At 43.6% G+C, this 23,015-nt stretch overlaps 1 protein-coding gene across 1 annotated transcript in view; it reads right to left on the bottom strand.

Moving 5' to 3' along the window:
• The window catches only part of LOC141145914 (cytidine monophosphate-N-acetylneuraminic acid hydroxylase-like), a 135,971-nt gene that overhangs the window by 68,016 nt on the left and 44,940 nt on the right, over positions 1-23,015 (bottom strand). The window contains exon 3 of the mRNA XM_073632717.1: positions 11,143-11,252. Within this exon, the coding sequence (XP_073488818.1) occupies positions 11,143-11,252 (110 nt within the window). The remainder of the gene's footprint in view (positions 1-11,142; positions 11,253-23,015) is intronic.

Genomic DNA, 23,015 nt, shown 5'->3' on the forward strand with positions numbered 1-23,015 from the left:
TGTATCAAAAGTATACTGTAATGTATTCGACTTACGGTTAATTGCAAGATTAAGCTTGCCAACTCACACCATGGTGGTCAGGCTGCAAAGTATATGAAAAAAAAACTCATATATAGCCATGTATATGGTACCCCCAAAGGGTAAAAGGAAAATTAATAGAACCTGCCAAGAAGTCCCCTTTAAAAGGGGCAAGGAGATGGCAAAAAAGTGATGTGCTCACAAACAAGAGCCCTGGCAATTAATGTTGTATCCAGCAAGGGAAGAAAAACGCCACACCTCTAAAACAATCAATAATAATGCTCCATGAGGTGAAACATATATGATATATATATAGTGTATGTGTGAAGTCAAATAATCCAATAGTGAAACTGAGTATAGTGATGAACTGTGTTGATAATAAATTACAAGTGGCTAAATGATTAATAAATAAGAAAACAGTAATATAAATGGGGAAGCCACATAGCTTAAAACTGATATAGTGTATAATGGTGATGATGCAGATTAATCCGGAATGGAAATTAATACATATAAACTGGTGTGTAAAAATCTATATATGTGAATTATTACCGATGTTGGTGCAATTATAAAATGTGATATGTTAAATGTGTTGATATGAATATCCCACCTGTCCTAATTAGACAGAGCTACCATCCAAATGAGTGACAAAAGAAAACAGAAATAGCAAGGCGTAGCAAAAACCCAAAACTACACAAAACATGAAAGGAGATGAATAGAAACAAAGCAGCAAAAGCTATAATACCTGTCAAAAGAGCCAATGACACCTGTCAAAACATGCTCAGAAGAATGGTTATAAACCATCCACAGTGAATGAATCACCCAACACAACTTACTCTTGGAGGCGAGACAGACAAAAATGGCCAGAGATCAGTTCACATGGCAGACATTGTACTGAACCCAACCCAGAGTCTGGACTAAATAGTCCAGATCTCTGGGTGAACATAGACACATATGTGTTTCACCTTTATGGAGCACTATTGTTGATTGTTTTAGACGATGACGCTGATTGGGTGAGGCCCCACCCAGAGTTCTGGACTTGATCATCATTATACACTATATCAGTTTTTAGCTATGTGGCTTCCTCATTTATATTACTGTTTTCTTAATTAGTAATCATTTAGCCACTTGTAATTTATTATCAACACAGTTCATCACTATACTCAGTTTCACTATTGGATTATTTGACTTCACACATACACCTTATTTATATATTCCTCCCAACTACACATAGGTATATGGTGTAACATCACACAGTCATTATATAACTATAATATTGGATTTGTTTCCTTGTACATAGACACATATATGTTTCACCTCATGGAGCATTATTATTGATTGTTTTAGGTGTGTGGCTTTTTTCTTTCCTTGCTGGATCCAACATCAATTGCCAGGGCTCTTGTTTGTGAGCACATCCCTTTTTGTCATCTCTTCCCCTCTTCACAGCTCCTGGGGGAAGAATAGTAGACCTATTGACAGGTTCTATTGATTTTCCTTTTCCCCTTTGGGGGTAAGGATGAGCTCCGGCGTGTTCGCATGCGGAACGTGCCGAGCCCGCCAGGAAGAAGGCACGGCACAGCGCTAATCACAATCAGTGAGACATTTCCTGATGTGTGGCTGCAGAGATCGGGAAATGTCTCCCTACCTGTGATTAGCGCTGCGCCGCGCCGACTTCCTGGCGGGCTCGGCACGTTCAGCATGCGAATACGCCGGAGCTCATCCTTATTTGGGGGTACCATATATATGGATATATGGATATATATATATATATATATATATATATATATATATATATATATATATATATATATATTAGGGCAGCAGAACATGTGAACAGGCAAAAAATTAGTTTGAACGCACGAACACCGTTAAAGTCTATGGGACACGAACGTGAAAAATCATGCAAGTTATTGTCATGGGAAGTGGAATGATACTGCGCAAATGAATATCAAATGATAAAATGAACTAACGCAAGCCAGCAGCTACACAGGAATGTGACAAATATTCAAATACGTAAGTGAAAGAAATGTAGCGCTAAAACAAATAATATAGTGACAAGTGTATACACAAATAATGAACAATCTAATAATCATTAAATAAAAAATTAATACTAAAGTCCAAAATGGTGAAATGAGTAAAAATAAGGATGAGAAAAATATTGTGTCCCATAACATAAATCAAATCCTGTAGAGAAAAAATGTAGAAGTCCACAAAAATGAAGTGATGATCTTCCAACGTGAAAAGGTGTAATATGAAGCATCAAAGATGGTGAATCCTTAAGGTGGAAAAGATGAAACACTCTTACCGGAACAAATGGTCCCGGATATCAGCGACACCGAATCATGAAAGCCTGGATATCCAGATTAGTGGCTCTCCCTGATGGATACGGGGACCCAGGATCTCCGATGATGTCTCCAAACAGCCTCGTGGGTACCGACCGGACTGGAGGGGCTGCTGTCCAATAGGAACACCACAGCAAATCTTGTCCAAACACAGTATGTAGGGAAAAAGGAAGCCCTCCTTCCTTTTTCCCTACATACTGTGTTTGGACGAGGTCCCCCCTGAACCGTACCAGGCCACATGCCCTCAACATAGGGAGGGTGCTTTGGGGGAGCACCCCAAAGCACCTTGTCCCCATGTTGATGGAGACAAGGGCCTCATCCCCACAACCCTTGCCCAGTGGTTGTGGGGGTCTGCGGGCGGGGGACTTATCGGAATCTGGAAGCCCCCTTTAACAAGGGGACCCCCAGATCTTGGCCCCCCCTGTTTGAAATGGTAACGGGTACATTGTACCCATTACCATTTCACAAAAAAAGTGTCAAAATGTTAAAAAAAAAAAAACAAGACACACTTTGGGACAAGTCCTTTATTAAAAAATAAAAAAATAAAAATGTCCCACAAAGTCCATTCATCTTCTTCTATGGCTCCGCCGACGGACCGAAAAATTAAATAAAAAAGATCCGCCACCATGGGAGGCACCCGCCATTTGACGCTTCAGCGATGACAGTTCTTTTATAACTGAGGACGTGGCCACACAGTGACGTACCCGGGTGACTCTGCCCCCTCTGATGCACAGGGACTTCCCAATGGCTTCCCCATGGCTTCAGAGGGGGGCGGGGCCCCGCCTTCACTTATAAAAGAACTGTCATCGGTGCTGAAGCGTCATACGGTGGGTGCCTCCCATGAAGGCCGATCTTTTTATTTTATTTTTCGGTCCGTTGGCAGAGCCATAGAAGAAGATGAATGGACTTTGTGGGACATTTTTATTTTTTTATTTGGCGCAGGGTTCCCCTTAATATCCATACCAGACCTGAAGGGCCTGGTATGGAATTTGGGGGGACCCCCACGCAATTTTTAAAAAAAATTTTGGTTCGGGTTCCCCTTAATATTCATACCAGACCCAAAGGGCCTGGTAATGGACTGGGGGGATCCCATGCTGTTTTTCTCAATGACTTTTATCTGTACCGGGACCCGACAATTCATTATAGCCGCGAGTAGTTTTAAATAACTTTTTTTCCCTTTAGAAATGTAATTTTGTGCAGGGACTGTTCTAAACATGGGAACAATGCACCACTTTACGGGCATACTATAGACACCCCCCAGGTACGAAATTTAAAGGAATATTTCACTTTTATTGTTTCACTTTAAGCATTATTAAAATCACTGCTCCCATTTTTAAAACTTTTTTTGCATTGATAAATGTCCCCTGGGGCAGGACCCAGGTCCCCGAACACTATTTATACAATAACTTGCATATAAGCCTTTAAAATAAACACTTTTGATTTCTCCCATACACTTTTAAAGGGTGTTCCGCGGCTTTCGAATTTGCCGCGAACACCCCAAATTGTTCCCTATTCGGCGAACAGGCAAATAGTAAGGTAAGTCTAATACATTACAGTATACTTTTTATACAATACATATATATTTCATTTTAATTCTTTCAAAATATATTTTTTTTCTTCCCTCTTTATTCATTCATGTTCTTTATCTCCAGATCCTCCACCTCTCCTGAAGAAGTGAGCGTTGTCTCTCAAAACACATTGAGATTAGTTGCACAGTTGCTCCAGATTGATGGTGGTATCTTTATTGCATTTGTAGGTCCTATCAAAAAGGTTTTTTCATGTGATAGACTATTTATGCATTTATGTTCATTAACAAGTTGCTATATTATATGTGGTTTTTAAATGTATGTGAATATATTTTTCATATTTTTTATATATTTTGTTTGAGGTGTGACTCTTTAAAAGTCCAGTGGGCTAAATATTTTTTGTTATGTGCATACTACTTTGGGACTGAGACACTACCTCTACCCATTTCATATCAGCTCTCTTTGTATGTCTAAATTTACTTGGCATCGTGCGCTAGGAAGGTGCTACACAGATATGACTGTAATGCCCTGTACACACAATAGGATTTTCCGACAACAAATGTTGGATGTGAGCTTGTTGTCGGAAAGTCCGACCGTGTGTATGCTCCATAGAACATTTGTTGTCGGAATTTCCGCCAATAAATGTTTGAAAGCAGGTTCTCAAATTTTCCGACAACAAAACTTGTCGGAAATTCCGAGCGTGTGTACATAAGTCTGATGCACAAAAGTCCATGCATGCTTGGAATCAAGCAGAAGAACAGCACTGGCTATTGAACTTAATTTTTCTCGGCTCGTCGTACATTTTGTACGTCACCGCGTTCTTGATGTTCGGAATTTCCGACAATATTTGTGTGACAGTGTGTATGCAAGAGAAGTTTGAGCCAACATCCTTTGGGAAAAAATCCACAGTTTTGTTGTCGGAAAACCCTATCGTGTGTATAGGCATAAGACTTACTGACCAATAAAGACAATGTACATTGCTAGCACTATAACCCTGGTGGAGTGCCAGAAACAATAATTTTTTTTTGACATTCAGTGTGTTGAAATATGTTAGGGATGGTCCAAAAATTATAAGGAAGTGTTACCTGAAAAATAATTCATATGCATTAACTCTTCTCCTCTAATACGTAATTATATTCAACTTTCAAATTTAACTCTCAGATTTCTAAATGTTTATTTATAAAATTTCAACGGCCGAATTCTATGATCACATTTTCAAATAATTTTTGAAAATGCCATAAACTTTCTCTTATGAAACTTTAAGGGGGTAGATATGGATTCACCTATGTAAAGTTAAAGCTGATCTTTGGGATGAGCAAAAAGTGTCTAAATACAAGAAGCATGTATGTTCTTATTTATATCTTGGTATGCTTTGTGTATTTGTATATATCATCAGCGAACTGAAACTGAGCTCTTAAATCCAACCTCAATATTATTAAGAGACAAGTTAACAGTATTGGCCTCAAGGCAGAGCTCCTGGGCACACCACTATACAACCTTTAGCAAATGAGACATTTATCGCTTCTCCCATTCATGTAATCAGCTTCCTATCCACATACATACAATTTCTTCAACATCAATAGACCTTGTAGGGAGATTTCACCGCTCTAGCCCTGTAGAAAAATCCCTCCCTTCTGGAACTCTAGGGTATTATTATCATTGTTATACAGGATTTATATATTGCCAAAAGTTTGCACAGCATTTTACAAAATGAGGGAAGCTTACAATCTAAAAGGGAGGGTAAAGTGATACAAAAAGATAATAACTGTGAGGGATGAATTGAAGAGAAGGGTTTTCAGGGATCTCCTAAAAGTGGACAGAGTAGGAGATAGTCGGACAGATTGGGGCAGGGAGTTCCAGAGAATGGGAGAAGTCCTGGAGGTGAGCATTAAAGAAGGTGACAAAGGAGCTAGAGAGCAGGAGGTCTTGGGGGGAACAAAGAACAATTTCGTTTGGTGGGGGGGGGGGAGGCTGGTGGAGGCATTGCCAGAGAGGTGTAGCAGACACTGAATGGTTGGTAAGGTGTATGAATCTCGCAGCAGCATTTATGAAGGGGGGGTGGCCTATGTTCTGACCAATAGGAGCCCAACCATGCTCCACAAACTCAGCAGGAAAGTAGGACTTCACAGGAAAACCAGATAAAGCACATGACAGCTCCTCTTAGGACATAATTGGTGTGACTTTATGCTTTCACACCTATAGGTCTTATTTTGTAAATTGAACATTTGTGAGGTACGGTATCAAATGCTTTAGCAAAATATTCTACATCCACTGGCCTTCTAAATTTTCACTTACTTCCTCAAAGAATGTTAAAGGGATTGTAAAGGCAGAAGGTTTTTTTTTATCTTAATGCATTCTAGACTCCCCTCATTGGCTGAGACAGCAGTGCAGCACAGTGCAATTGGCTCCCACTGTTGTCAATCAAAATCAGTCAACCAATCAGGAGGGAGAGGGGGCGGGGTTGGGTCATGGCTCCGTGTCTGAATGGACACAGGGAGCCGTGACTCGGCTTGGGTGCCGCAATAGCATAGTCTTTTGAATGCCATTTTAGTTTTAGTCATATTTTAGTCATCTGCTTTGTTTTAGTCGTAATTTAGTCAAGTAAAATCTCCTACATTTTAGTAGACTAAAATCAATTTGGTTTTGTTTAATTGTAATGCATTATTTAAGCATTTCTGTAGAATTTCCAAACTCATTATATACTCCTATAGTAAAAATCGAATAACATGTTATTATCTATGGTATTAAGGTTTGAACATGCACTACAGACACAGATTTAGCCATTGTGCTATATATAACATCTTTATAAATAAAACCAAGTTTTATAAACAAACAAAAATATTGTTTTTTGACAAACAGAAGTGCAACTTTAAAATTTAAAAAACCCCAAAAATGTTAAACTCTATTGGCTGTAATGTCATTGCACATATTACCTGAATATATTACCAACCTTTTTCTTATTTTTTTTTTCTCTTTCAGCAGCTTAGTAGATGCCCCCTACTTATTCTTATGTGGCAGTACAGTGTTAATTTTGACGTCAAGTTTCGATTCAGTTTTAGTCATAGACTTTTTACTAAAATGGCATTTTAGTTTTTGTTGTATTTTAGGCTTTAGACTAAAATGGCATTTTAGTAGCATTTTAGTCATCTAAATTGTTTTAGTTTTAGTTGTATTTTAGTCCAATAAAATAGTGTTAATTTAGTCAATGAAAATATTAAAATTAACATTGTTACTTGCGATAACTTTCTTTGAGGGTACTCTGAGGTGAATATTCTTAGTAGACAGACAAACCTTGTCACCAGGAAGAAATTTGGGGCTCACACGGCGATGACAATCTGCAGCTACTTTGTACCTGGAAGCTGCCAAATGAAAGCTCTTGTAAACATCGACCCAGAAGGACCGTTGAGCCTCTGCAGCTGCTGACACTACAGGAGAGATCAGAATGGGAAATGATACCGAAGGATGATGACCATACACTGTGAAAAAGGGAGACTTACCAAACGCATGCTATAACGATATAAGATTTCCTTTATAAGGACTGAAGCCAGAGTGGCAGCTGAAGGTAATCCTGGAAGTGGAGTTAAGTGACACATTTTAGAAAACTTTTCCACAACCACCCAGATAATGATGAAAGCTAGGTAGTTCAGAGGTAAAGTCCATGGAGATGCAACACCAAGGTTCATCTGGAATAGGTAAAGGTAAGAGGAAGCCCGCTGGAGCAGATGACTACACACAAATAGAGCAAGCCTGAACATAATCTTTAACATCCTTATGAAAGGAGGGCCACTAGTACTGACGCTGCAGGAAAGCATAGGTACGTTGTACACCAGAATGTTCAAAGGGTTTGGGGTCATGTGCCTATTTAAGAAGCCTGGAGCAAAGGGCAAGCACCAACACGGTCTTACCGAGTGGGAATATGATTGAAAGGAATAATGGGTTCCAGTTCAACATGGCACTCAGAGTCAGCAACGTCAAATGATCTGGACAGGGCATCAGCACAGCCATTTTCGGAACCAGGCTGAAAGGTAATGTCAAAGTTAAGCCTGGCAAAAAAGAGAGACCAATGGTCCTCGTCTGTTCCCTAAAGTTCCTGATCCCCGATGGTGTAATTCCTTTTGGCATCTGAAAACTTTTTAAAGAAGAGGGCACACAGGCAGAGCTTGCCAGTTTGCACTTGGAGAAGAATGGCCCCCACACCCAAAGATGAAGCATCAACCTCCAAGAAGAAGGGCTGGAGAATGTTAGAATGTATGAGAATAGATGCTGAGAGAAAGGATGTTTTGAGTTTGTGGAAAGCCTTGACTGTTTCAGGAGCCAGGCCTGGCATCAACACCCTTCTGGGTCAAAGAAGTGATTGGGGCCACCAGGGTGGCCAGGAATAAACTGGCGATAGAAATTGATGAACCCAAAAAAATGGTGCATTACTTTCAGACCGGAGGGCTGAGGCCAAATGGTGATGGCCTGAAGTTTGCCTGGGTCCATAGGCAGCCCTTTGTCCTGACTATGTAACCAAGGAAAGGGACCTGGGTTTGCTCGAAAAGACATTTCTCCAGCTTTGCGTATAGGCGGTGGTCCCGAAGATACAGAAAAACTAGATACCGTATTTATCGGCATATAACACGCACCGGCGTATAACACGCTCCCCAATTTAGGAGGGAATTTTAAGGAAAAAAAAACTTTTAGGAGGGAAGTTGAAGGGAAAAAACTTACATTTAAATGCCCATCATTGCAGCCTTCTCAGTGCAGCCTTGCCCCAGTGCAGCCTTGCCCAGTGCAGCCTTGTCAGTGCAGCCTTCCCCAGTGCAGCCTTCTCAGTGCAGCCTTCTCAGTGCAGCCTTCTCAGTGCAGCCATGTCAGTGCAGCCATGTCAGTGCAGCCATGTCAGTGCAGCCTTCTCAGTGCAGCCTTCCCCAGTGCAGCCTTCCCCAGTGCAGCCTTGTCAGTGCAGCCTTCCCCAGTGCAGCCTTCCCCAGTGCAGCCTTCCCCAGTGCAGCCTTCCCCAGTGCAGCCTTGCCCCAGTGCAGCCTTCCCCAGTGCAGCCTTGCCCCAGTGCAGCCTTCGATCCCCTGTCCCTGCTTGCTGGGCTTCAAAATCGCCGACCGCGATTTGAAAATGGCGCCGCCGGCGCCGAAATACACAGAGCCAGTCCTCGGCTCTTTCCGGCGGGTCTCGTTCACTTTCGGCTCCACCCGTAGTCCCGAGCGGAGCTATCCGAGTAGGTTCGGATAGCTCCGCTCGGGACTACGAGTGAAACCGAAAGTAAACGAGAGCTGCCGGAAAGAGCCGAGGACCGGCTCTGTGTATTTAGGCGCCGGCGGCGCCATTTTCAAATCGTGGTCGGCGATTTTGATATTTTGACAGCTCGGGATCGCAGGGGATCGGCGTATAACACGCACCTGCGACTTTCCCCTGATTTTAAGGGGAAAAAAGTGCGTGTTATACGCCGATAAATACGGTACATATGCTGACGATGAGTGGTCAGATCTGGAGAGAAAATACGTATTTTGTCCAGATACAATGACACAAATGTACAAAAGATCAGAGAAAATCTCATTAACAAAGTATCACAAGATACTCATAATGCCCATCTCTGGTGTTGAAAGTTGTCTTCCACTTCAAATTATTAGCTCCACGGAGGTATAACTTGGTAAAGATTCGGGAATCCCAAAGCCTATCACAAAGAGTTCAGAGATCAAGTGTAGTGGGTACCTATTCTTAATGGTGATGGCATTAAAGCCTCTATAATCAATGCAAGGTTGGCGCATACCATCCTTTTTCTACACACAGAAGAAGCCAGCCCCAGTGAGAGAATTGGACTTTTGGATGAATCCTTTTTGTAGATTTTCCTTAGTGTACTGAGACATGGCTTGAGGCTCTGGAATGGAGAGAAGGTAGACTCGACCCTGAGGTGGAGTAGTCCGAGGTTGAAGATCAATGAGGCAATCGTAGGGACAATGAGGAAACCAATAGCTTTTTTACAAAAAACACCTTGAAAGGCCTGATAATGTCTTGGGAGCATCAGAGAGGTGGTGACCTCAGTCATGAGTACAGAAAGGTGGAAACACCTTGGGGAGACAATTCTAATGCCATTGCAACCTCCAAGACCACACCTGATCAGAATTACAATGTAGATAGAGCGAATGTTTTTGCAACCACGGAAGACCAAGAATAATGGGACTGGAGGACTTAGGAATGATCAGGAGGAGATTTCCTCATAATGTAGACAATGACATGCATAATTAAATAAGTAGTTCAGGGGTCCAAAGACCAAGGTAGAGCCATCAACTGCAGATACCGAGAGTGCCATTGCTAAATGAATGAGAGGAATGCCCAATTCAGCGACTTCTCGATTAAATTCCTGGCTGCCCCAGAGTCCACAAATGCAGATTCTTGATATGAGTTAAGGGTCCAAGGATTAGAGACAGGTATGACAAATCAAGGGAAGGTGGCAGAATTCAGGTTCAGGTATAGATCACCTAACGGCACACTCATGTGCCATTGCTTCAGTGCGCATATGCCAATGATGTCGGCACATGCAGATACAGGGGATATCTCCTAAACCGTGGTTTAGGAGATATCCGGGGTAGCTACAGGTAAGCCTTATTATAGGCTTACCTGTAGCAAAAAGTGGATTGTAAGGGTTTACAACCACTTTAAGGGGAACCATGTAAATGTGTTGGAATGGCCTAGTCAAAGCCCAGACCTCAATCCAATAGAAAATCTGTGGTCAGACCTAAAGATTGCTGTTTACAAGCGCAAACCATCAAATTTGAAGGAGCTGGAGCAGTTTTGCAAGGAGGAATGGGCAAAAATCCCAGTCATAAGATGTGGCAAGCTCATAAAGACTTATCCAAATCGACTTGGAGCTGTGATAGCTGCAAAAGGTGGCTCTAAAAAGTATTGACTTTAGGGGGGTGAATAGTTATGCACATTAACTTTTTCTCTTATTTTGTCCTATTTGTTGTTTGCTTCACAATAAAAAAAAAAAAAAAACATCTTCCACGTTGGCATGTTCTGTAAATTAAATGATGAAAATCCTCAAACAATCCATGTTAATTCCAGGTTGTGAGGCAACAAGACACGAAAAAATGCCAGGGGGGGGGGGGGGTGAATACTTTTGCAAGGCACTGTAAATACACCCTGACAATGAACAGCACCTTTCATGTATGAAATAGAACAGCACAGACAAGCACATTAAAAACAATGTTCAATGACTATTTCTAAAAATGTTATTCATTTTTTTAAAATAACAAGCATACCTGTAACTCCCCTGGATCCAAGTCTAATGGGATTTTTGTATCTGAGTCCCATGGATTTGGAGGATTCAGTTCTACAAGTGAAAGACCGTTGTCTTCGTCTCTTTCAATGACTGCACAAAAATGTATATTTTAATTAATGCAGACTTTTAAATAATCCTAAGTGAACAAGTGATAAATTGTAATATTATCGGTAAACTTTTACTTAATAATATACAGTACATTTAATAACTATATTTTTCTAGTGCTCCTTGCCAATACCATAGCTCATTCACAGTTTTTTCATCAGACTGATGAAAATTACTTTTGAGATTTTAATGTCACATTGCAATGCATTCCGGACAGCATAGTTGTGTGTGAAGTGGAGTTTTTTTGCATATTCACAGACCTTTAATAGTATTAAGAAACATTTTGGGTAAAAAAAAAATTTTACTTACCAGAAACGCCTGTTGCTATGTAATGGCTCCTAATCTGCCACTTTCTGGTCCGCGGAGCTCCTCGCCACTTCCTCCCTTGCCTGTGCTCCTGGGAAATGTGAGTTATCATTTCCTAGGAGTCAGTGGGCAGTACTGTGAGCAAAAATTGCGTTACTTCCTGACAGTAACAATGGGGCGGGACCTTCTTCCTTCTCCGCCCGTTATGGCAACTTTCTAAACAATCGGCACTACGGCTGCCCGAGCATCGCGCATGTGCAATATCAAGAGGTGCATGCTGGTTACCCAGCATGCACCTCTCCATCGGTAATTTAGGAAGCGATTGCGATTGGGCTTCACATGCCCACAATCATCATGGCAACGGCCAGAAGAGGATTTACTAAGTTGTGAGTATAAAATATATTATCAACATCCACTAGCAAACATATAAAATCGTTCTTTATGTTAATAATGCATTATGCTCGGATACCTGAAAAAAAAATGTGGCCGGAACTCCACTTTAACAGTTTTTTTTTCCTCTATCACACTTAAGTAGTACAGTTTGGTCACAGTATGTTACAGGACAGTGAAGTAGCACACTGATTAGCTCAGTCTGCTTTCTCTACCTTTCAGATCGTTCCCTGCCGGCAAATGTGAATGTAACACACCTGGTTAGTCATTTGTTCTGGCCTTCCCTACACTAAAGCCTCATACACACGATCGGATTTTCCGACGGGAATTGTGTGATGACAGGCTGTTGGCGGAAAATCCGACCATTTGTATGCTCCATCGGACAATTGTTGTCGGATTTTCATTGGACAAATGTTGGATAGCAGGTTTTAAAATTTTCTACGGACAAATGTCTGTTGTCGGATTTTCCAAGCGTGTGTACACAAGTCTGTCGAACAAAAGTCCAAAGTACAAACACACATGCTCGGAAGCAAGGACAAGCCAGAAGCGGTCGGTATTGTAAACTAGCGTTTGTAATGGAGAATTAACATTCGTGACGTGGCAAATTATGAAATCTCAAAATGCAGCGCGCATTCTGTTCTTCTTTAATGGGATAATAATGAAGCTGCTTTGCTGGTGATACTGATGGAGTTATTGCGAACGAATTTTCAAAGGCTTTTTTTTTCTAGTGATATCAAGAATAATATTATTATGCTTTTTTTTTTTTATTTGGGCAAGTTACCACAACACCATTATCACGTAGTTTTTAATATCAAAGATACAACTGTGTTGGGGGGTGTGGCCGGATGTGAGCAAGGCAGTTTTGGAGCACTATACTCCGGTCCACAACAGCTCCGGAACCTGGGGGAAGGTGAGAGGATCGTAGCGATGCCCTCCACGGCCTCAAAAATGCTACAGAAGGGGCTCACGGATCAGCGCCAGACCCGCTCCACTAAGGGGACGGACAGAGGCTCCGCCCCCGCCATCTTGTCTTCCCGGAAGCCTGAATAGCGCGCCAAACACACAGCATCTAGGATGGTGCAGGCAGAGGATGCAGAGGAGCTGCTGGCTGACATAGACACGGCTGAGGAACAGACATTAGCGGTGGATGCGGAAGCGATCACCAGGCCAATCCTGGAGGCCATCAGTGCCAGTAAGTCAGAGCTAATGGGGAGAATTGACCATTTGTCATCAGAATGCACACTGATCAGGCACGATCTGGATAAAATCAGAGGTCGGCTTACCACAGTGGAGGACAGGGTGTCCGGGGTTGAAGACACTTCCCATACCCAGAGTACCCAACTTGCTGAACTCCGTGGCCTGGTAAATTCCCTTCAACGCAGAGCAGATGACGCTGAGGACCGCCAAAGAAGAAACAATATCAGGGTGGTTGGCCTGCCAGAGGTAACAGAAGGGGATAGGCCAACACTATTTGCTGAGGAGTTCTTCGCCAAGCTTCTCTCATTGGAAGATTTACCCCCCACATACATAGTGGAGAGAGCGCACAGGGTCCCCACTGGTAAAAGACCACCAGGAGCCTTCCCTAGACCCTTCTTGGTTAGGTTCCTAAACTACAGGGACAGGGACATGATCTTGACGCAATCCAGGAAGGCTAAAGAGTTGAAATTCGAAAATGCCAAGATAATGCTCTTCCCAGATTTTTCTGCAGCCACGCAACAACAGCACCACTCATTTAATGATGTCCGCAGAAGACTGGGTGAGAAAGAGGTGCAGTACAGTATGTTATATCCAAGCAGGCTCCGGATATACAATATACAATATAAAGGAAATGTGAGATTTTTTGATAATCCCGCAGAAGCATGTGAATGGATGGATAAGGAACTTTCCTAATATCAGAGAGTGTGGAGAATTTTGCCCAGATGGACAGTTGCAGTGTAACCTCTTCAAGGGCATCACTATTTAAAGGCAAGGTTGAAAGTTTCTAACACACATCCCCGCTGTTGGTGATGGTCATGAGCCACTTGGCTATTGGACGGATTCACAGGCATGATGGTGCACCCTGAAACACCACAAAATGGAGGAATGACATATGCTCCTGGAATCATTATCACACTTCTGAGGAGCACTGCCTATATCTGCAGGGCCTGCGGGTCCGGTGACTTCCATATTCAGGGTCCAGCAACGTTGGGCAGATTGGCAGAAGTCCTGATAATCCTTCCTGGATGTTCCATTCACTTGGTGCCTTACTTTTTCAAATTTGGTTCTCCTTTTTACTTTTATTTTTAATTTTCTTTTTTTGTCCTTTTATTCTATTATGCTGGATTTTTTTATCTTGCAAAATGGCAGGCATTGCTCCCCTTGGAGAGGAGTCAGAAGGAGGACATTATAGTTCTACTTACCCAAAATCCTTCAGTTGGTTGATATCAGTGCAAGGGTTTTTATACAAGTCCCAAAATTCTTAAGTGTTTACATGCTCCATAGTTTATGATGTTCGGAGCTCAGTGAAGGTGGGAGTGTACAGAAGAGAGCTGCCAGACTTTTAACGGATGCGGCAGATGGCCGCTGCAATTTTGTGTTTTTTTGGTTTTTGGGATAAAGCTACATGTCAGACTTTTTTATGTTTTGTTGGGGTTGTTCACTGGTATAATAGCAGGGGGGGAGGGAATAGCGAACTTGTCACAGCTCAGATTCATAAAGTAGATGCAGGTTATATTATAGTATGGTCTTCAATACAAAGGTGGGAGGAGATTTCTTCTAAAAGTGGTAACAAATATTTTTATCATTACAATGACTGGGATGGATAAATTGCACATTGTGTCTTGGAACGTCAGAGGCCTGAATCACAAGTTTAAGAGGGCATCGGTGTTCCAATACCTAAAGCAATCTAAACCGCACATTGTGTTTTTGCAGGAGACACACTTGGATGGTAGCAAGGTGCTGTCTTTACGCAAACCGTGGATACAAAAAGCATTCCACTCTGCCTTCTCCACCTTTCCCAGAGGAGTGTCAGTGCTGGTTAATAGGGCAGTTCCGTGTAATATACACCAGATCATAACTGATCCCAATGGACGTTACGTGGCGGTGGTAATGGATGTGTTTTACAGTAGGATACTGCTGGTGAATGTTTACATTTCTCCTCCATTTCAAGTTCAGCTACTATATGACCTGCTGACCCGATTGGTTCAGTTTCTGCATCTCCCTCTGCTCCTGATGGGAGATTTTAATGCGGTGCTGGATGCAGCGTTGGACTCTTCCAACCCGGGTAGTGCGAGTTCGGCGGACCTGTGTGGCTGGGCTTCAGCAGCGGGGTTGATTGAGTTGTGGAGATGGAAACATCCAACAGATAGATGCTATTCTCATCTGTCATTGACGCACAGGTCGGCAGCGAGAATTGATCTAGCCTTTGGTAACAATAATATATTGCAATATGTGGAAAGTGTTGAATACCTGGCGGGGGGCCTTTCTGATCATAATCTTCTTTCTCTTGCTCTGTCCCTTCCGGCCGGGGCAAGGGGGGGGGGGGGGGGGGCGAATTTCTGCTAGTTGGTTGCAAAAAGAGCAGGTGGCAGTCCATTTAGAGGATTCCATAAAGTCATACTGGTCAATTAACACTGAATCTGCCGAACCACCAACCTTTTGGGATGCTTTTAAGGCAGTAACTAGAGGTAAATGTATATCAGCTATTAAAACAGTAAGAGTTAATGAAAATGAGGAATTGGACACCTTAAAACAATATGAGAGGGATTGCGCAGAGGCTCATGCGGGGTCTCCTACTGGGACCTCCTATGAATCACTGCTGGAGGCGAGAAGGCGATTGTCCCTACATGTGAAAAGTTTAACTAGTTCTGAAATGACAAAAACTGCACACATGGTGTTTGCAGAGGGGGACAAGAATGGTAGGCTCCTGGCTATGCTAGTGGCGGACCAGTTACCCACTGCTCACATTCCGATTATTAGGAACAAGCAGGGTGCACTGGTCAATGACCCGTCCGCCATAATGCAGAAGTTTATTGACTTCTTCTCCTCCTTATACTCACTGATCCCCGATTATGACACAGATGCAATGCATGAACTATTGGAAGGTTTACCCGAAGCTATCGGATGGCGATCGTCAGTTATTAGAAGCAAACATAACAGTCAAAGAGATACAGGCAGCAATATTTGCTTTCCCGCCTAATAAGGCTCCTGGGCCGGATGGGTTCCCCATCGATTTCTACAAGGCTAACGTTGAGCAATTGGCGAGTAGGCTTGGTTGGCTGCTGGAGTACTGTCATCACAATTCCTCCTTACCAAGCTCCATGTTGGAGGCATATATGATCCTGTTGCTGAAGCCAGGGAAAGACCCGACGGACTGTACGTCGTACAGACCAATAGCACTTTTGAACACAGACTTAAAGATTCTAACCAAAATACTAGCGACGAGACTAGCCACGGTAATCCCGGCCATAGTTAATATTGATCAGACGGGATTTATGCCAGGTAAATCGACAGACACAAACCTGAGGAGACTGTTCACCCACTTGCAATTGCCGCCCACAGACTCAGACACAAGGATTGTAGTATCCATAGATATAGAAAAAGGTTTTGACTATGTTGACTGGAAATACATGCTCAAAGTGCTGGAGGTTATGGGTTTCGGTCCACAATTTAGGAAATGGATTTCTATGCTTTACAAGAATCCAAAGGTCACCATAAGATTAGGATCTACAGTGTCTGCATATTTTGAAGTGGGTAGAGGCACTAGGCAGGGATGTTCACTATCCCCATTTCTTTTTGCATTAGTAATGAAGCCCATGGCCATAGCCCTTAGGTCCTCTGGTGATGTGGGGGCCATTAGAGTGGGTACAATTCATGAAACTTTGGCCTTATATGCCGACGACATTACTCTGTTTCTTAATGACCCTGGCAAATCCTTAAGAGCGGTTTTAGATATTTTAAATAAATTCGCCCTTTTTTCAGGGCTCAGGGTGAATTGGAGTAAGTTGTCCATATTGCCTATAGATGTCAAAGCTAAGGAAGGGGCGGACCCAGATCTTCAATTACAATGGGTGGACACATTCAAATATCTCGGGGTCAAAATCATGGCGAAAGTACAGGACTACTACACATTGAATTTACTACCACTGTTAACTCTCCTCAAGCAAAAAGTTCAGACCTGGGCTAAATTGCCCCTATCTTTGATGGGCAGAATATGTCTTTTAAAAATGAAAATCTTACCAGTAATCCTATATTTCCTCAGACATGCTCCGGTCTGGATACCAAAGGCATATTTCAAGCATATAGATAACTTGGTGGGGTCATTTCTATGGGCACTAAACCCCCCCGGGTAGGACTGAAAGTGCTTCAAGAACCGAGTGCACAGGGAGGGTTGGCTTTACCGGACTGGCATAAGTATTATCTGGCAGGGCAAATGGTGTTTGTCCGCAGATGGTTATTGTCGGATGATGGGGATGCGGCCACAGTTTTGAAATCGGCTCATCTTGGGTCATATGAAAGCCTACGGTTGGCCTTGTTTAGGGGCACCAAAATAGATTTACCAATCACAATGACAATGATAGCCACAATTAGAGCATGGGGACTGGCGGTAAAATTAGCATCTCCTAGTTATCAAGGGATGTCTCCGTCCTCTCCGTTATGGATGAATACCCTACTACCACAATTTTACATCATGCCGGACCCTGTGATCTGGGCAGTCAAGGGTATTAAAACACTCAAAGATATTACATCATTTGGTGAACTTCTGACTTTTCCTCAACTTAAGGCCAGACATGACTTACCTAACTCCTACCTTTTCAGGTTCCTCCAGCTCAGACACGCATATCAAAAACAAGGAGTTGAGGGTGGAGTCCCTGCCTTCGGCACTCGAAACTATGCTCTCCGTGGAGGAATTGCCTAAAATCCTCTCAGTGACCTATAAAGAATTTTTCAAGACTACTCCTAAGGCAGTACTTAATTTTAGAACTAAATGGGAGGCAGAGGTTCCGGACTTACAGGGGGAAGATTGGGATGACTTATGGTCACAACCGTTTAATTATCTAGTTTCAGCAAGAGACAGACTGATACAATTTACATTTTTACACAGAAGCTACTATACACCGGCTAGGCTTGCAAAAATATATGGCAGTGACTTGGCAAAGTGCTGGAGATGCTCCTTCTCTCCAGCCAATGCGGAGCACATATTCTGGTCATGCCCGCTCATTCAAGCATATTGGAAGGAAATCACACAATGTATCTCAGAGCTGATATCAGTACCCATTCCAGTGTCAATTAAGGTTTGCTTACTGGGACTGGTGGAAGAGGTGGTCCCAACTAGGGCTCTAAGAATGTTACTTACCATCCTCCTTTTTTACAGGAAAAAAGCAATTTTACTTAAATGGAAGAATAAGAATGCTCCAGAGAGTAGGTTTTGGAAACAGTTAGTCAATGGAATGCTACCATTCTACAAGTCCACGTATAGAGCGAGGGGATGTGAGAAAAAGTTTGATAAAATATGGAAGGTATGGTGGGAAGCTGATACTACGGTGGGGTAGGAGACACTTCCATAAAATTTAGTTTGTAACGGATAAATCCTTGTTGGGAAGGTTTAAAGGTGTACTACGCCATACTTACATAATTGAAGTGACATTCGGTATGAGGTTATAGAAGGAAAGGAGGAATTTACTGTGATACAACAAATGGAATATGTGTGGAGATTGGGATTAATTTACGTACCTAGGTAGCATATATCCTTGAGCTGTGGCAAGTTGGGGGGGGGGGGGGGGGACTGGGGTAGTTGGGGGTATGGATTGTATGGTGTCATGTTGACGCACCCAGCTGTATTTATGCTATTGAAAATACTTAATGAAAAGAAATTTTCAAAAAAAAAAACCGGATGATGTTGATGGATCTTTAGCTATCTCACTCATCAGATTTTACACAGCATCCCAACTTTTTTGGAATTGGGGTTGTATACGTCTTACGGTCACATCCTGCTACCTGAGCTCCTGGATGTGCTCAATGAAGCATTCAAGTTAGCCATGCCCCAGAATGACGCAATTATAATAGTGTTGCCTGCGGAAGGCTGTCACTCATAGGATTGAAGGTTGTCGCCCCCATATACTGGTCTTACGTTGGTATTCCATCACCTGGAAGGATCTAGCCCCTGCACCAGGAGAAAGGGCCATTATTCCTACTATTGGTTTATGCTGTTACCCCATTACCTGAAGGTAAGGAGCCACTACTTATAAGTGTGTGGTTTATTGCACGAAGAGGAAACATCACTGTATACTTGTTCCAGTCACCTCACTCCCCTCAAGAGGACTGCTATATGTGCACTTTACTTTGGACATTCTTAGCCATTTGTCACAAAGGATTTTATGTTGTTTTGCACTAGTCACTTTGTCTATTTTTTGCGTGTTGTATGCTAGACGTGCACATTACTTGCATTGTTTTACCAGTCCAGCTCAAGATTCAGTCCACTCATTTGCACTTTATTTACTGATTGGGGCTGTTAATTGCACTCTGATTCACTGTTATTACCTTGCACATGTTTTCGGTTACATATGGGCTGATTTATTTGTTATACCACAGCTACTAGTTATTAATTTATACTAGCATGATATCATAAGCACTGTCACTTTTTTGGTATTTTTGCATCATTTTATGTTATTGGATTAGTGTACTACTAGCACTGTCACCTTGGTTTTTTATTTTTATATTTTTCAAGTATTTTATAGTATTTCATTTACTATGTTCTTGTTGGATGAGCGCAGCACCACGTTTTAATTTGTTTGTCACTAACCATTAGGGGCAGGGTGTACCCTATCCGATGTAGGCAGCTTGTCCATTAGCTCCTTTTTTTCCAAACATGGTAGCGCAGGAATAATCATACATTTTTGCATCCTGCACATCTGCCCCACCTCATCTGTCCCACCACTGTAACCTCCTGCTCATCTGCCCCATCAATGTTCCCCCTTTCTCATCTGCCCCAGCACTGTACCTCCCTACACATCTGCTCCCCGCCGTACCCCCATGCTCTTCTGTCTCACCACTGAACCATCTTCTCATCTGTCCTAACACTGAACTTATCTGCTCATCTGCCCCACCACTGTAATCCCCTTTCTCATCTGCCCCACCAATGTACCTCCTGCACATCTGCCCCACCACTGTACCTCCTGCACATCTGTCCCACCTATCCCACCAATGTACCTCCCTTCTCCTCTGCCCCACCACTGTACCCCCTGTACATCTGCCTCACCTCTGTCCCCCCTGCTCTTCTGCCCAACCACTGTAACCCCCTGCTAATCTGTCCCACCAATGCACCTCCTTTCACATCTGCCCCACCGCTGTACCCCCCTGCTCTTCTGTCCCACCGCTGAACCCCCTTCTCATCTGCCCCAACACTGAACTCTCCCTGCTCATCTTTCCCACCACTGTAACCCCCTTCTCATCTGCCCCAACATTGACCCCCCCCTGCTCATCTGTCCCACCACTGTAACCCCCTGCTCACCTGTCCCACCAATACACCTCCTTTCACATCTGCCCCACCGCTGTACCCAGCACTGAGTGGCTGCATCTCTTTTCAGGTGGGGTGGTTGGGGGTGGTAAAACTTCAGCTCAACTACCTGCTTGTACTGCCCCTCCCAGCTGTGTGAATGAGCCCCTAAGGTCTTCTTTAAAAGTGTGGTGTCAGATATGGGCATTCCTATCTAAGGGTCCAATCACTGACTGTCTGACTGACACCCTTTCCATCTCAGATTACTTTTTATCTCTTTTACCTGTTCAGCAGCTCAGTACATTCTCTGCACTCATTTAAGGTGGCCATAGAATAGATAATTCCTTTCATTATTTCATTCCTACTATGGAGTCGGGATAGTGACAATAGCATAGCAGGTGCCCCTTCCTCCCCCCAGTCCTGGCCCTGCATGTACTATACCTTCTCTGTGTGTTTCCAGGTATCCCTCTGTGTGCACTGCTGGCTGCCAAGTCTGTCACAGGGAGATGGATGGAGGACATGGATTGCTGCCTTTGACTGCTGCACGGACCTGAGCCTGCCACCGTTCTTCTCCTGCTGACTTCCTCAGCACTTACTTGCTGAAGGAGGCAGGCAGTGTGTGAGTCAATTCATTCCTCCGCCAGCAGCACAGGGACTGAGAGAGCCGGGACTTTAAATTTACTATCGGAAAATGCGGCCAGTGTAAATCCATATAGGAGCCAAAATAGAAAAAATAGTCCCTCCAGTTACAGTCTCCCCAGCTCTCCCAATGAACTGATGCCCCCCCCAGCCCAGGGGCCCCCCTTATCAGCAGCCATGGATAGAACACTGGATGGATGGCCAGTTGGTCACCTACCTGTATGCAGGCTGGCCAGCGATAGCCCTGGGCACTCCACTGTCTAATCGTGTGTTCTCCGGGCTAGGTAGCAGCAGGCGGGGAGGTGTACAGGAGTGTCTGATGGCCAGCCAGCCGACTTCAGAGAGGCTCAATCCTTGTGTTCCACTACCATGGGACCGGGAAAAGTTGACCAGCGAGACCGGAAGTGAAGAAGTTCAGCTAAAAGCACCGCCCTATGTCCTCCACAGCTCCGCAAACCACAAAGAATAATTGTATAGTGGGAAGGTCGGGGCACGCAGCTCTGCGCCCTGAGGAAAGGCTAAAGGAAGCCAATCAAGCTTCCCAGCTGCAATCACATGATTGCAGAAACGTCATGCTTCCCATAGACACCTGTGTGTCCAGTGCCCGCAGGCACTAAAAAAAAAAATATAAAAACAAAAAAGAAAAAAAAGTTCCTTTTCTTTATTTTTTATTTTTTTGATCACTGGCTTTGGGGGGCGGCGCCCCTGCTCCCCCTATTGACAGGCCGCCAATGCTCGTAACTGTACAGTGGCTGCCACATTATATATGTCTTGAAGATTTTTCAGTAAAAAACTTTTGCATTGGAGATTGTGTCCCATTGTCTTTTTCTACTGAATATTGGTGGATCATTGGGAGCCCACCGTGACACTGCTCCTGGAAAGCACAGAGCTAAAAAGGCAAGTAACTTATCCAGTGGCGGTGCATCCATAAGGGCGCAGCTCCCCTCTCCAGCCATCCCCTCTATCACCAATAGATAGATTCATGTATTGCATGAATATATCCATGGCCACCAATGCCACCCCCTATTCAGGCGCCCGGCCCATTTTCGGGCGCTGGGTGCCTGAATTACAGCGGCGGGGGGGGGGGGGGGTGTTTTTGAAGCACCTGATTAGAGCCATAGGCTCTAATAGGTGTCAAAAAAGGTAAACAGTGAGCGCCATTCTTGGCGCTCGCAGTTCACCCAGCTGTGTTAGAAAAGCGAATGAATATTCACTTTCCTAACAATGAACCGCCTATCCACCAATCAGGTGCTCAGGTCTGTTACCCATCACCTGATTGGCTCAAACGACAGGCGCTGTGATTGGACAACTATCAGGCTTTCAATCATAAGAGAGGACGGGAGAAGACATCGAGGACATGGAGGAGCAAGGAAGACATCGCTTACCGCCATCACCTGCTGCCCCATCGAGACAGGGTAAGTGCCAGGCAGACCGCGGGTGGGGGAGGCACAGTGGGAGCATTTAATGGGCAATTTTTGTCTGCTCCCGTTTCCCCTTCTATTCCCATTAATTTGCAACGTTTACTATATTAACTGAACGGTATCCGTTAGAGTATGGGATCCCCTAACTAAGATGGCGTTTCTATATCTTCCGCCCTTACTTGGCGGAGCGCAAGGTGATTTCCGGCCTTTGTTGACTTCGAGGCTTGGTTGTATTTGTTTGGTATATATGTGCGACACGTCAGTGCGTCGCCCGTGCCCCAGACGACGTCAGAAGTGTGACGAAACGTACGTCGGGCGTGCTGACGTGCTGACGTGCCGTATCCACCGTCTGTAGGACGGGTGTTCGTGCTAGCCGGCCGGCTTTCCATGCTGTTTTTTATCCAACACACTGTAAGTGTAATTTTAAAGTCTTTTAAATAAATATCCATCCAGGATTACGCTATGTTGCTCTTCCTTCTTTTTTGGGGCATTGTTTGTGAGATTAACTCCAGGTTATGG

The sequence above is a fragment of the Aquarana catesbeiana genome, linkage group LG05, assembly GCF_042186555.1.
Source record: "Aquarana catesbeiana isolate 2022-GZ linkage group LG05, ASM4218655v1, whole genome shotgun sequence".
NCBI lineage: Eukaryota > Metazoa > Chordata > Amphibia > Anura > Ranidae > Aquarana > Aquarana catesbeiana.